General features: G+C 48.3%; 1 protein-coding gene across 1 annotated transcript in view; it reads left to right on the top strand.

Moving 5' to 3' along the window:
• LOC122925556 (venom factor-like) overlaps positions 1-14,926 on the top strand; it is a 482,939-nt gene continuing 468,013 nt past the window's right edge. Inside the window, exon 1 of the mRNA XM_044276914.1 lies at positions 1-125. Coding sequence (XP_044132849.1) covers positions 61-125 — 65 coding nt within the window. The 5' untranslated portion in view covers positions 1-60. The remainder of the gene's footprint in view (positions 126-14,926) is intronic.

Raw genomic sequence — 14,926 nt, forward strand, 5'->3', positions numbered from 1 at the left:
GCTAAAATCCTTTATAAACCCCCTCCATGTCTGCAAACAGCACATACCCCAGGCAGCATCATGGGGTTAGGAGCTCTGTGTCTTCTTCTACTGTATGGACTCATTGGGTCCTACGCACAGCAACCGTGAGTATAACCTGACCCTATATATATATATTTATCTATCTATCTATCTATCTATCTATCTATCTATCTATCTCTTTTGCCTGGTCTGCCAGCCTATCTAATATACCTATCTAGCATGCAGTATAGCACCCTATAGTATACAGCACCCCACAGTATGCAGTAAAGCACCCTATAGTATACAGCCCCCCACAGTATGCAGTATAGCACCCTATAGTATACAGCACCCCACAGTATGCAGTATAGCACCCCACACTATACAGTATACAGCAAGCCCACAGTATACAGCACCCCACACTATACAGTATACAGCACTTCACAGTATATAGTAGAGCAGTATAGCACCCCACAGTATACAGCACCCCACAGTATACAGTATACAGCACCTCACAATATACAGTAGAGCAGTATAGCACCCCACAATATACAGCACCTCACAGTATACAGTATCCCAAACTATACACCATACAGCACCCCACACTATACAGCACCCCACACTATACAGCACCCCACAGTATACAGCCCCCCACAGTAAATAGCACCCCACAGTATACAGTACAGCAGTATAGCACTCCACAATATACAGCACCCACAGTATACAGCACCTCACAATATACAGCTCCCACAGTATACAACCCCCCACAGTATACAGCCCCACACAGTATACATCCCCCCACAGTATACAGCCCCCCACAGTATATAGCACCCACAGTATACAGTACAGCAGTATAGCACTCCACAATATACAGCACCCACAGTATACATCACCTCACAGTATACAGCACCCCAAACTATACAGAATACTGCACCTCACAGTATACAGTAGAGCAGTATAGCACCCCACAATATACAGCACCTCACGGTATACAGCACTTCATGGTATACAACACCTCACAGCATACAGTATACAGCACCCCACAGTATACAGTAGAGCAGTATAACACGCCACAGAATACAGCACCTCACAGTATACAGCACCTCACGGTATACAGCACCCCAAACTATACAGAATACAGCACCTTACAGTATACATCACCCCACAGTATACAGTACAGCAGTATAGCACCCCACAGTATACAGCACCCCACAGTATACAGTAGAGCAGTATAGCACCCCACAGTATACAGCACCCCACAGTATACAGCACCCCATAGTATACAGTAGAGCAATATAGCACCCCACAGTATACAGCACCGCACAGTATACAGTAGAGCAGTATAGCACCCCACAGTATACAGCACCGCACAGTATACAGTAGAGCAGTATAGCACCCCACAGTATACAGCACCCCATAGTATACAGCACCCCATAGTATACAGTAGAGCAAAATAGCACCCCACAGTATACAGCACCCCAAAATATACAGCCCCCCACAGTATACAGCACCCCACAGTATATAGTAGAGCAGTATAGCACCCCAGAGTATACAGTACCCCAGAGTATACAGCCCCCCAGAGTATACAGCCCCCACAGTATCCAGCACCCCATAGTATACAGTAGAGCAAAATAGCACCCCACAGTATACAGCACCCCAAAATATACAGCCCCCCACAGTATACAGCACCCCACAGTATATAGTAGAGCAGTATAGCACCCCACAGTATACAGTACCCCACAGTATACAGCACCCCACAGTATACAGTACCCCATGGTATACAGCCCCCACAGTATACAGCCCCCACAGTATACAGCACCCCATAGTATACAGTAGAGCAGTATAGCACCCCACAGTATACAGTACCCGACAGTATACAGCACCCCACAGTATACAGTAGCTTACAGTATATTAGTATAACAGCCCCTGTCACCTTTTCCTGATGTAATCTTCACAAAAAAAGCTCCACAGTTAAGGCAAACTTCTCCTGCAGCAACACTCCGGGTAGAAAGGACCTTTGATTACCTCATAGCCATGTGAACCAGTAATATTGCTAGGTTACTGGTCACATGGAGATGATGTCATCTAAGGTCCTTTCTCCTAAGAGAATCACAGCTCTCACAGTTCGCTGCCTGGAGTGCCGGCAGGCAGGCATGGCATGGCAGCACCCCCCTGTGTAGCTGACAGCCTGACACCCGGGGCAGTGGCTAGCAGGGCTCAAGAGGAAGCTGCCTTGGGCCCCCCAGGAGCAACTGGGCCCGGGGAAGCTGCCCTTTTGCCCCTTGTTAAAGACGGCCCTGGACATTACCAAGAACTGGACATCCCTCCAAAATTGATGAAAAGACGAGAAGAAAACTGGTCTGGGAGGCTACCAAGAGGCCCAAACCAACCTTAACCGCCTCCGGACCGCCTAACGCAGATCTGCGGTCCGGAGGCAGCAGCTCTGCGCTCAGCGACGCATATACGCGTCATCTCGCGAGAGCCGTGATTTCCTGTGAACGTGCGCACACAGGTGCGCGTGTTCACAGGATCGGAAGGTAAGCGAGTGGATCTCCAGCCTGCCAGCGGCGATCGTTCGCTGGCAGGCTGGAGATGTGATTTTTTTAACCCCTAACAGGTATATTAGACGCTGTTTTGATAGCAGCATCTAATATACCTGCTACCTGGTCCTCTGGTGGTCCCTTTTGTTTGGATCGACCACCAGAGGACACAGGTAGCTGTGTAAAGTACCACCAAACACCACTACACTACACCCCCCCATGTCACTTATTAACCCCTTATGAACCACTTATCACCCCATATAGACTCCCTGATTACCCCCCTGTCATTGATCACCCCCCTGTAAGGCTCCATTCAGACGTCCAAATGATTTTTACGGATCCACGGATACATGGATCGGATCCGCAAAACACATACGGACATCTGAATGATCACCCCCTGTCATTGATCACCCCCCTGTAAGGCTCCATTCAGACGTCCGTATGATTTTTACGGATCCACGGATACATGGATCGGATCCGCAAAACATATACGGACGTCTGAATGGAGCCTGACAGGGGGGTGATCAATGACAGGGGGGTGATCAGGGAGTCTATATGGGTGATCACCCCCCTGTCAGGCTCCATTCAGACGTCCGTATGTGTTTTGCGGATCCGATCCATGTATCCGTGGATCCATAAAAATCATACGGACGTCTGAATGGAGCCTTATAGGGGGGTGATCAATGACAGGGGAGTGATCAATGACAGGGGGGTGATCAGGGAGTCTATATGGGTGATCACCCCCCTGTCATTGATCACCCCCCTGTAAGGCTCCAGTCAGACATTTTTTTGGCCCAAGTTAGCAGAAATATATATTTTTTTTTTGTTTTTTGTTTTCTTACAAGGTCTCATATTCCACTAACTTGTGAAAAAAAAAAAAATCTCACATGAACTCCCCATACCCCTCACGGAATCCAAATGCGTAAATTTTTTTAGACATTTATATTCCAGACTTCTTCTCACGCTTTAGCGCCCCTAAAATGCCAGGGCAATATAAATACCCCACATGTGACCCCATTTCGGAAAGAAGACACCCCAAGGTATTCCGTGAGGGGCATATTGAGTCCATGAAAGATTGAAATTTTTGTCCCAAGTTAGCGGAAAGGGAGACTTTGTGAGAAAATACAAAAAAAAAAATTGCCGCTAACTTGTGCCAAAAAAAATGGGGTCACATGTGGGGTATTTATACTGCCCTGGCATTTTAGGCACCCGAAAGCGTGAGAAGAAGTCTGGGATCCAAATGTCTAAAAATGCCCTCCTAAAAGGAATTTGGGCCGCTTTGCACATCTAGGCTGCAAAAAAGTGTCACACATGTGGTATCTCCGTACTCAGGAGAAGTTGGGGAATGTGTTTTGGGGTGTCATTTTACATATACCCATGCTGGGTGAGATAAATATCTTGGTCAAATGCCAACTTTGTATAAAAAAATGGGAAAAGTTGTCTTTTGCCAAGATATTTCTCTCACGCAGCATGGGTATATATAAAATGACACCCCAAAACACATTCCCCAACTTCTCCTGAGTACGGCGATACCAGATGTGTGACACTTTTTTGCCGCCTAGGTGGGCAAAGGGGCAAACATTCCAAAGAGCACCTTTAGGATTTTACAGGTCATTTTTTACACATTTTGATTTCAAACTACTTACCACACATTTGGGCCCCTAGAATGCCAGGGCAGTATAACTACTCCACAAATTACCCCATTTTGGAAAGAAGACACCCCAAGGTATTCCGTGAGGGGCATGGCGAGTTCCTAGAATTTTTTATTTTTTGTCACAAGTTAGCGGAAAATGATGATTTTTATTTTTTTCTTACAAAGTCTCATATTCCACTTACTTGTGACAAAAAATAAAAAATTCTAGGAACTCGCCATGCCCCTCACGGAATACCCTGGGGTGTCTTCTTTCCAAAATGGGTTCACTTGTGGGGTAGTTATACTGTCCTGGAATTTTAGGGGCCCATATGCGTGAGAAGTAGTTTGCAATCAAAATCTGTAAAAAATGACCGGTGAAATCCGAAAGGTGCTCTTTGGAACGTGTGCCCCTTTGCCCACCTAGGCTGCAAAAAAGTGTCACACATCTGGTATTGCCGTACTCAGGAGAAGTTGGGGAATGTGTTTTGGGGTGTCATTTTACATATACCCATGCTGGGTGAGAGAAATATCTTGGCAAAAGACAACATTTCCCATTTTTTCATACAAAGTTGGCATTTGACCAAGATATTTAACTCACGGCGATACCAGATGTGTGACACTTTTTTGCAGCCTAGGTGGGCAAAGGGGCACACATTCCAAAGAGCACCTTTCGTATTTCACCAGTCATTTTTTACAGATTTTGATTGCAAACTACTTCTCACGCATATGGGCCCCTAAAATGCCAGGGCAGTATAACTACCCCACAAGTGACCCCATTTTGGAAAGAAGACACCTCAGGGTATTCCGTGAGGGGCATGGCGAGTTCCTAGAATTTTTTATTTTTTGTCACAAGTTAGTGGAATATGAGACTTTGTAAGAAAAAATTAAAATAAAAAATTAATCATCATTTTCCGCTAACTTGTGACAGTACAAAATAAAAAGTTATATGAACTCACCTATGCCCTCATGGAATACCTTAGGGTGTCTACTTTCCGAAATGGGGTCATTTGTACTGTCTACTGTCTGGGCTTTGTAGAACCTCAGAAAACATGACAGGTGCTCAGAAAGTCAGAGCTGTTTCAAAAAGCGGAAATTCACATTTTTGTACCATAGTTTGTAAACGCTATAACTTTTACCCAAATCATTTTTTTTTTTATCCAAACATTTCTTTTTTTTATCAAAGACATGTAGAACAATACATTTTGCGAAAAATTTATATATGGATGTCGTTTTTTTTGCAAAAGTTTACAACTGAAAGTGAAAAAATGTCATTTTTTTGCAAAAAAATTGTTACATTTCGATTAATAACAAAAAAAGTAAAAATGTCAGCAGCAATGAAATACCACCAAATGAAAGCTCTATTGGTGAGAAGAAAAGGAGGTAAAATTCATTTGGGTGGTAAGTTGCATGACCGAGCAATAAACGGTGAAAGTAGTGTAGTGCAGAAGTGTAAAAAGTGTCCTGGTCATTAAGGGGGTTTCAGCTAGAGGGGGTTCGAAGTGGTTAAAGCAGCTGTAATAATAACATAACAAAAACAAAGACAGGTGCACTATGTGCGGTCTTACTAACCCTCATACTGGTGTAAAATTGAGAATTAGCCAACATATCCTGCTTGGAGAACATGTCTGAGCCCGAGCACCACGCCAAGGTTTCTTAAAGCAGCTGTAGGAATATTTGGCAAGTACTGGCTGTACAACAATCTCCCATATTCTTCATATGTAGGCTACATTTTGCAAAAACTCATCCCCATCCTGCTGCCACCCCCAATACGGTGCCCGTTGTGCCCCCCCAATGCCCCAGGTACTATACTGCTTAAAAAATAGTGACCCCAGTAGACATAATTGGGGTCATTTATCAAACTGGTGTAAAGTAGAACTGGATTTCCAAAAGAGCAGTCAAAAATGAAAGGTGGAATCTGATTGGCTGCTATGGGCAACTAACCCAGTTCTACTTTACACCAGTTTGATAAATTACCCCAAATGTCCCTATAGTGTCCACAGCAGCTATAATGTCCCCTAGAGTTCCCCCAGTAATAATAACCCCCTATATTGTGCTCCAGGCAATAATCCCTACATAGTGTCCCCAGATATAATAGAATTGCTCCTACAGTACCTCCCCATTAGCAAGGCCCCCCATGCTTCCCCCATATAGTAATTTCCCCCACACTGCCCCATAGTAATTTCCCCCATACTGCCCCCATACAGTAATTTCCCCCATACTGCCCCGATACAGTAATTTCCCCCCCACAGTAATTTCCCCCAAACTGCCCCATATAGTAATTTGCCCCACACTGCCCCTATACAGTAATTTCCCCCACACAGTAATTTCCCACCCACTGCCCCCATACAGCAATTTCCCCCACACAGTAATTTCCCCCACACTGCCCCCAGACAGTCATTTCCCCCACACTTCCCCATACAGTAATTTGTCCCACACAGTAATTTCCCCACATTGCCCCCATACAGTAATTTCCTCCACACAGTAGTTTCCCCACACTGCCCCCACACAGTAATTTCTTCCACACTGCCCCACATAGTAGTTTGCCCCACACAGAAGTTTCCCCCACACTTCCCCCATACAGTAATTTCCCCCACACTGCCCCCACACAGTAGTTTCCCCCACACTGCCCCCATACAGTAATTTACCCCACATTGCCCCCCACAGTAATTTACCCCACACTGCCCCCCCACACAGAAGTTTCCTCACACTGCCCCACACAGTAATCTCCCCCCCCACTGCTCCATATAGTAATTTCCCCCATACAGTAATTTCCCCCACACTGCCCCATACAGTAATTTCCCCCACACTGCCTCATACAGTAATTTCCCCCACACTGCCTCATACAGTAATTTCCCCCACACTGCCTCATACAGTAATTTCCCCCACACTGCCTCATACAGTAATTTCCCCCACACTGCCCCATACAGTAATCTATGGTGATGGCGGTCATGTGTCTTTTTGATCACATGATCGCTCACTCTGCTTACTAGACCTTGTTGTTTGTGGCGTTTCTATGGAGTGTGGATCATATGACCTGCTATGGATCACATGATCGCTCTCTTCAGTTTCTATTTCCTGACATGCGCAATCTCGTAATTGAGACGCCAAGCCACATGTGCGATTCCATTCTGGGGCAGGTACAGTTCCTATCTCCTCCCACCCATGTAAGTGTGTTTATAATTAACTAGGGATGAGCGAACTCGAACTGTATAGTTTTGGTTCGTACCGAATTTTGGGGTGTCCGTGACACGGACCCGAACCCGGACATTTTCGTAAAAGTCCGGGTTCGGGTTCGGTGTTCGTCGCTTTCTTGGCGCTTTTTGACGCTTTCTTGGCGCTTTTTGAAAGGCTGCAAAGCAGCCAATCAACAAGCGTCATACTACTTGCCCCAAGAGGCCGTCACAGCCATGCCTACTATTGGCATGGCTGTGATTGGCCAGAGCACCATGTGACCCAGCCTCTATTTAAGCTGGAGTCACATAGCGCCGCCCGTCACTCTGCTCTGATTAGCGTAGGGAGAGGTTGCGGCTGCGACAGTAGGGCGAGATTAGGCAGATTAACTCCTCCAAAGGACTTGATTATTGATCGATCTGCAGCTGTGGGTCATTGAGCTGCTGATACTCAATTGCTCACTGTTTTTAGGCTGCCCAGACCGTTTGTCAGTCACTTTTTTCTGGGGTGATCGGCGGCCATTTTGTGTTTTGTGGTGCGCCAGCACAGGCTGCGACCAAGTGCATTTAACCCTCAATGGTGTGGTTGTTTTTTGGCTAAAGCCTACATCAGGGTGAAGCTGTCACACCAAGTGCATTTAACCAGCAATAGTCTGTTTATTTTTTGGCCATATACTACATCAGGGGCAAGCTGCGCCTGTCACCAAGTGCATTTAACCCTCAATGGTGTGGTTGTTTTTTGACTAAAGCCTACATCAGGGTGAAGCTGTCACACCAAGTGCATTTAACCAGCAATAGTCTGTTTATTTTTTGGCCATATACTACATCAGGGGCAAGCTGCGCCCGTCACCAAGTGCATTTAACCCTCAGTAGTGTGGTTGGTCAAGCTGTCACACCAAGTGCATTTAACCAGCAATAGTCTGTTCATTTTTTGGCCATATACTACATCAGGGGCAAGCTGCGCCCGTCACCAAGTGCATTTAACCCTCAGTAGTGTGGTTGGTCAAGCTGTCACACCAAGTGCATTTAACCATCAATAGTGTGGTTATTTTTTGGCCATATCCCAGTCTAATTCTGTCAGTAAATCCATACCGGTCACCCAGCGCCTAAATACTAGGCCTCAAATTTATATCCCGCTAAATCTGTCGTTACCGCTGTACTGTTCTGGCTGGGCAAGTTATTTAGTGTCCGTCAAAGCACATTTTTTGTTCTGGGTTGAAATACAATTCCCAATTTAGCAATTTCATAATTTAGTGGTTTCTGCTGTATCAGAGCTATTTGAAATCTATCCCTAAAAGGGTATATAATATTCAAGGTGCACATAGGGTCATTCAGAATAACTTCACACACCCGCTACTGTGCATTTCCAAGTCTAATTCTGTCAGTAAATCCATACCGGTCACCCAGCGCCTAAATACTAGGCCTCAAATTTATATTCAGCTGAATTTGAATACAATACATTGGGCCAAATAATATTTTTGTTGTTGTGGTGAACCATAACAATGAGGAAAACATCTAGTAAGGGACGCGGACGTGGACATGGTCGTGGTGGTGTTAGTGGACCCTCTGATGCTGGGAGAGGAGGTGGCCGTTCTGCCACATCCACACGTCCTAGTGTACCAACTACCTCAGGTCCCAGTAGCTGCCAGAATTTACAGCGATATATGGTGGGGCCCAATGCCGTTCTAAGGATGGTAAGGCCTAAGCAGGTACAGGCATTAGTCAATTGGGTGGCCGACAGTGGATCCAGCACGTTCACATTATCTCCCACCCAGTCTTCTGCAGAAAGCAGCACAGATGGCGCCTGAAAACCAACCCCATCAGTCTGTCACATCCCCCCCATGCATACCAGGGAAACTGTCTCAGCCTCAAGTTATGCAGCAGTCTCTTATGCTGTTTGAAGACTCTGCTGGCAGGGTTTCCCAAGGGCATTCACCTAGCCCTTCCCCAGCGGTGAAAGACATAGAATGCACTGACGCACAACCACTTATGTTTCCTGATGATGAGGACATGGGAATACCACCTCAGCATGTTTCTGATGATGACGAAACACAGGTGCCAACTGCTGCGTCTTTCTGCAGTGTGCAGACTAAACAGGAGGTCAGGGATCAAGACTGGGTGGAAGACAATGCAGGGGACGATGAGGTCCTAGACCCCACATGGAATGAAGGTCGTGCCACTGACTTTCACAGTTCGGAGGAAGAGGCAGTGGTGAGACCGAGCCAACAGCGTAGCAAAAGAGGGAGCAGTGGGCAAAAGCAGAACACCCGCCGCCAAGAGACTCCGCCTGCTACTGACCGCCGCCATCTGGGACCGAGCACCCCAAAGGCAGCTTCAAGGAGTTCCCTGGCATGGCACTTCTTCAAACAATGTGCTGACGACAAGACCCGAGTGGTTTGCACGCTGTGCCATCAGAGCCTGAAGCGAGGCATTAACGTTCTGAACCTGAGCACAACCTGCATGACCAGGCACCTGCATGCAAAGCATGAACTGCAGTGGAGTAAACACCTTAAAACCAAGGAAGTCACTCAGGCTCCCCCTGCTACCTCTTCTGCTGCTGCCGCCTCGGCCTCTTCTGCTGCTGCCGCCTCGGCCTCTTCCTCCGCCTCTGGAGGAACGTTGGCACCTGCCGCCCAGCAAACAGGGGATGTACCACCAACACCACCACCACCTCCGTCACCAAGCATCTCAACCATGTCACACGGCAGCGTTCAGCTCTCCATCTCACAAACATTTGAGAGAAAGCGTAAATTCCCACCTAGCCACCCTCGATCCCTGGCCCTGAATGCCAGCATTTCTAAACTACTGGCCTATGAAATGCTGTCATTTAGGCTGGTGGACACAGACAGCTTCAAACAGCTCATGTCGCTTGCTGTCCCACAGTATGTTGTTCCCAGCCGGCACTACTTCTCCAAGAGAGCCGTGCCTTCCCTGCACAACCAAGTATCCGATAAAATCAAGTGTGCACTGCGCAACGCCATCTGTGGCAAGGTCCACCTAACCACAGATATGTGGACCAGTAAGCACGGCCAGGGACGCTATAACTCCCTAACTGCACACTGGGTAAATGTAGTGGCAGCTGGGCCCCAGGTGGAGAGCTGTTTGGCGCACGTCCTTCCGCCGCCAAGGATCGCAGGGCAACATTCTTTGCCTCCTGTTGCCACCTCCCCCTACTCAGCTTCCTCCTCCTCTTCTTCCACCTGCTCATCCATTCAGCCACACACCTTCACCACCAACTTCAGCACAGCCCGGGGTAAACGTCAGCAGGCCATTCTGAAACTCATATGTTTGGGGGACAGGCCCCACACCGCACAGGAGTTGAGGCGGGGTATAGAACAACAGACCGACGAGTGGTTGCTGCCGGTGAGCCTCAAGCCCGGCCTGGTGGTGTGCGATAATGGGCGAAATCTCGTTGCAGCTCTGGGACTAGCCGGTTTGACGCACATCCCTTGCTTGGCGCATGTGCTGAATTTGGTGGTGCAGAAGTTCATTCACAACTACCCCGACATGTCAGAGCTGCTGCATAAAGTGCGGGCCGTCTGTTCGCGCTTTCGGCGTTCACATCCTGCTGCTGCTCGCCTGTCTGCTCTACAGCGTAACTTCGGCCTTCCCGCTCACCGCCTCATTTGCGACGTGCCCACCAGGTGGAACTCCACCTTGCACTTGCTGGACAGACTGTGCGAGCAGCAGCAGGCCATAGTGGAGTTTCAGCTGCAGCACCCACGGGTCAGTCGCACTACGGAACAGCACCACTTCACCACCAATGACTGGGCCTCCATGCAAGACCTGTGTGCCCTGTTGCGCTGTTTCGAGTACTCCACCAACATGGCCAGTGGCGATGACGCTGTTATCAGCGTTACAATACCACTTCTATGTCTCCTTGAGAAAACACTTAGGGCGATGATGGAAGAGGAGGTGGCCCAGGAGGAGGAGGAGGAGGAAGAGGGGTCATTTTTAGCACTTTCAGGCCAGTTTCTTCGAAGTGACTCAGAGGGAGGTTTTTTGCAACAGCAGAGGCCAGGTACAAATGTGGCCAGCCAGGGCCCACTACTGGAGGACGAGGAGGACGAGGATGAGGAGGAGGTGGAGGAGGATGAGGATGAAGCATGGTCACAGCGGGGTGGCACCCAACGCAGCTCGGGCCCATCACTGGTGCGTGGCTGGGGGGAAACGCAGGACGATGACGATACGCCTCCCACAGAGGACAGCTTGTCCTTACCTCTGGGCAGCCTGGCACACATGAGCGACTACATGCTGCAGTGCCTGCGCAACGACAGCAGAGTTGCCCACATTTTAACGTGTGCGGACTACTGGGTTGCCACCCTGCTGGATCCACGCTACAAAGACAATGTGCCCACCTTACTTCCTGCACTGGAGCGTGATAGGAAGATGCGCGAGTACAAGCGCTTGTTGGTAGACGTGCTACTGAGAACATTCCCAAATGTCACAGGGGAACAAGTGGAAGCCCAAGGGCAAGGCAGAGGAGGAGCAAGAGGTCGCCAAGGCAGCTGTGTCACGGCCAGCTCCTCTGAGGGCAGGGTTAGCATGGCAGATATGTGGAAAAGTTTTGTCAACACGCCACAGCTAACTGCACCACCACCTGATACGCAACGTGTTAGCAGGAGGCAACATTTCACTAACATGGTGGAACAGTACGTGTGCACACCCCTCCACGTACTGACTGATGGTTCGGCCTTATTCAACTTCTGGGTCTCTAAATTGTCCACGTGGCCAGAGCTAGCCTTTTATGCCTTGGAGGTGCTGGCCTGCCCGGCGGCCAGCGTTTTGTCTGAACGTGTATTCAGCACGGCAGGAGGCGTCATTACAGACAAACGCAGCCGCCTGTCTACAGCCAATGTGGACAAGCTGACGTTCATAAAAATGAACCAGGCATGGATCCCACAGGACTTGTCCATCCCTTGTGCAGATTAGACATTAACTACCTCCCCTTAACCATATATTATTGTACTCCAGGGCACTTCCTCATTCAATCCTCTTTTTATTTTCATTTTACCATTATATTGCAGGGCAACCCAAAGTTGAATGAACATCTCCTCTGTCTGGGTGCCGGGGCCTAAATATATGCCAATGGACTGTTCCAATGTTGGCTGACGTGAAGCTTGATTCTCTGCTATGACATGCAGACTGATTCTCTGCTGACATGAAGCCAGATTCTCTGTTACGGGACCTCTCTCCTCTGCCTGGGTGCTGGGCCTAAATATATGACAATGGACTGTTGCAGTGGTGGCTGACGTGAAGCCTGATTCTCTGCTATGACATGCAGACTGATTCTCTGCTGACATGAAGCCAGATTCTCTGTTACGGGACCTCTCTCCTCTGCCTGGGTGCTGGGCCTAAATATATTACAATGGACTTTTACAGTGGTGGCTGACGTGAAGCCTAATTCTCTGCTATGACATGCAGACTGATTCTCTGCTGACATGAAGCCAGGTTCTCTATTACGGGACCTCTCTCCTCTGCCTGGGTGCCTGGGCCTAAATATATGCCAATGGACTGTTCCAATGTTGGGTGACGTGAAGCCTGATTCTCTGCTATGACATGCAGACTGATTCTCTGCTGACATGAAGCCAGATTCTCTATTACGGGACCTCTCTCCTCTGCCTGGGTGCCTGGGCCTAAATATATGCCAATGGACTGTTCCAATGTTGGCTGACGTGAAGCTTGATTCTCTGCTATGACATGCAGACTGATTCTCTGCTGACATGAAGCCAGATTCTCTGTTACGGGACCTCTCTCCTCTGCCTGGGTGCTGGGCCTAAATATATGACAATGGACTGTTGCAGTGGTGGCTGACGTGAAGCCTGATTCTCTGCTATGACATGCAGACTGATTCTCTGCTGACATGAAGCCAGATTCTCTGTTACGGGACCTCTCTCCTCTGCCTGGGTGCTGGGCCTAAATATATTACAATGGACTTTTACAGTGGTGGCTGACGTGAAGCCTAATTCTCTGCTATGACATGCAGACTGATTCTCTGCTGACATGAAGCCAGGTTCTCTATTACGGGACCTCTCTCCTCTGCCTGGGTGCCTGGGCCTAAATATATGCCAATGGACTGTTCCAATGTTGGGTGACGTGAAGCCTGATTCTCTGCTATGACATGCAGACTGATTCTCTGCTGACATGAAGCCAGATTCTCTATTACGGGACCTCTCTCCTCTGCCTGGGTGCCTGGGCCTAAATATATGCCAATGGACTGTTCCAATGTTGGCTGACGTGAAGCTTGATTCTCTGCTATGACATGCAGACTGATTCTCTGCTGACATGAAGCCAGATTCTCTGTTACGGGACCTCTCTCCTCTGCCTGGGTGCTGGGCCTAAATATATGACAATGGACTGTTGCAGTGGTGGCTGACGTGAAGCCTGATTCTCTGCTATGACATGCAGACTGATTCTCTGCTGACATGAAGCCAGATTCTCTGTTACGGGACCTCTCTCCTCTGCCTGGGTGCTGGGCCTAAATATATGACAATGGACTGTTGCAGTGGTGGCTGACGTGAAGCCTGATTCTCTGCTATGACATGCAGACTGATTCTCTGCTGACATAAAGCCAGATTCTCTGTTAAGGGACCTCTCTCCTCTGCCTGGGTGCTGGGCCTAAATATATGACAATGGACTGTTACAGTGGTGGCTGACGTGAAGCCTGATTCTCTGCTATGACATGTAGACTGATTCTCTGCTGACATGAAGCCAGATTCTCTGTTACGGGACCTCTCTTCTCTGCCTGGGTGCCTGGGCCTAAATATATGCCAATGGACTGTTGCAGTGGTGGCTGACGTGAAGCCTGATTCTCTGCTATAGGACCTCTCTCCAATTGATATTGGTTAATTTTTATTTATTTTATTTTTATTTTTATTCATTTCCCTATCCACATTTGTTTGCAGGGGCTTTACCTACATGTTGCTGCCTTTTGCAGCCTTCTAGCTATTTCCTGTACTGTTTTACAGCCTTTTTAGTGCCGAAAAGTTCGGGTCCCCATTGACTTCAATGGGGTTTGGGTTCGGGACGAAGTTCGGATCGGGTTCGGAACCCGAACCCGAACATTTCCTGGAAGTTCGGCCGAACTTCTCGAACCCGAATATCCAGGTGTCCGCTCAACTCTATTTTACAGTAATCTTTGTGGTTCAGGGGCGTCGTTATTTTAAAACATTCGGGGCTTGAGCCCTGGTTGTTTTGTCTGATGCCCCGAATGTTATGCTGGCCTGGTAGAATTTTTTTTTTTTTTTGGCTATTCCAGGGCCCTTCAATATTGATTGGACCTGGGAATCCCACCACAGATCATCCCCCCACTCCCCTTGTACTTGTTCCGCTGATCAGCTACTTGCGGGATGTGCGGGCATGAGTTCAGTCACTTCGGTGTGCAATCCCATCCTGCGGCATGTGATCCTGCGAAACCCACTGTGGGAAGGCATGCGCCACGGGACGGGATTGCGCACCGAAGTGACTGAAGTCATGCCTACGCAGCCTGCAAATAGCGAATCAGCAGAACAAGTACAAGGTGGTAGGGGGGTGATCTGTGGGGTTGCCCAGGGTCTACTTCCATCAATATTAAAGGACTCAAGCAA

Source organism: Bufo gargarizans, chromosome 2, assembly GCF_014858855.1.
Source record: "Bufo gargarizans isolate SCDJY-AF-19 chromosome 2, ASM1485885v1, whole genome shotgun sequence".
Classification (NCBI taxonomy): Eukaryota; Metazoa; Chordata; class Amphibia; order Anura; family Bufonidae; genus Bufo; species Bufo gargarizans.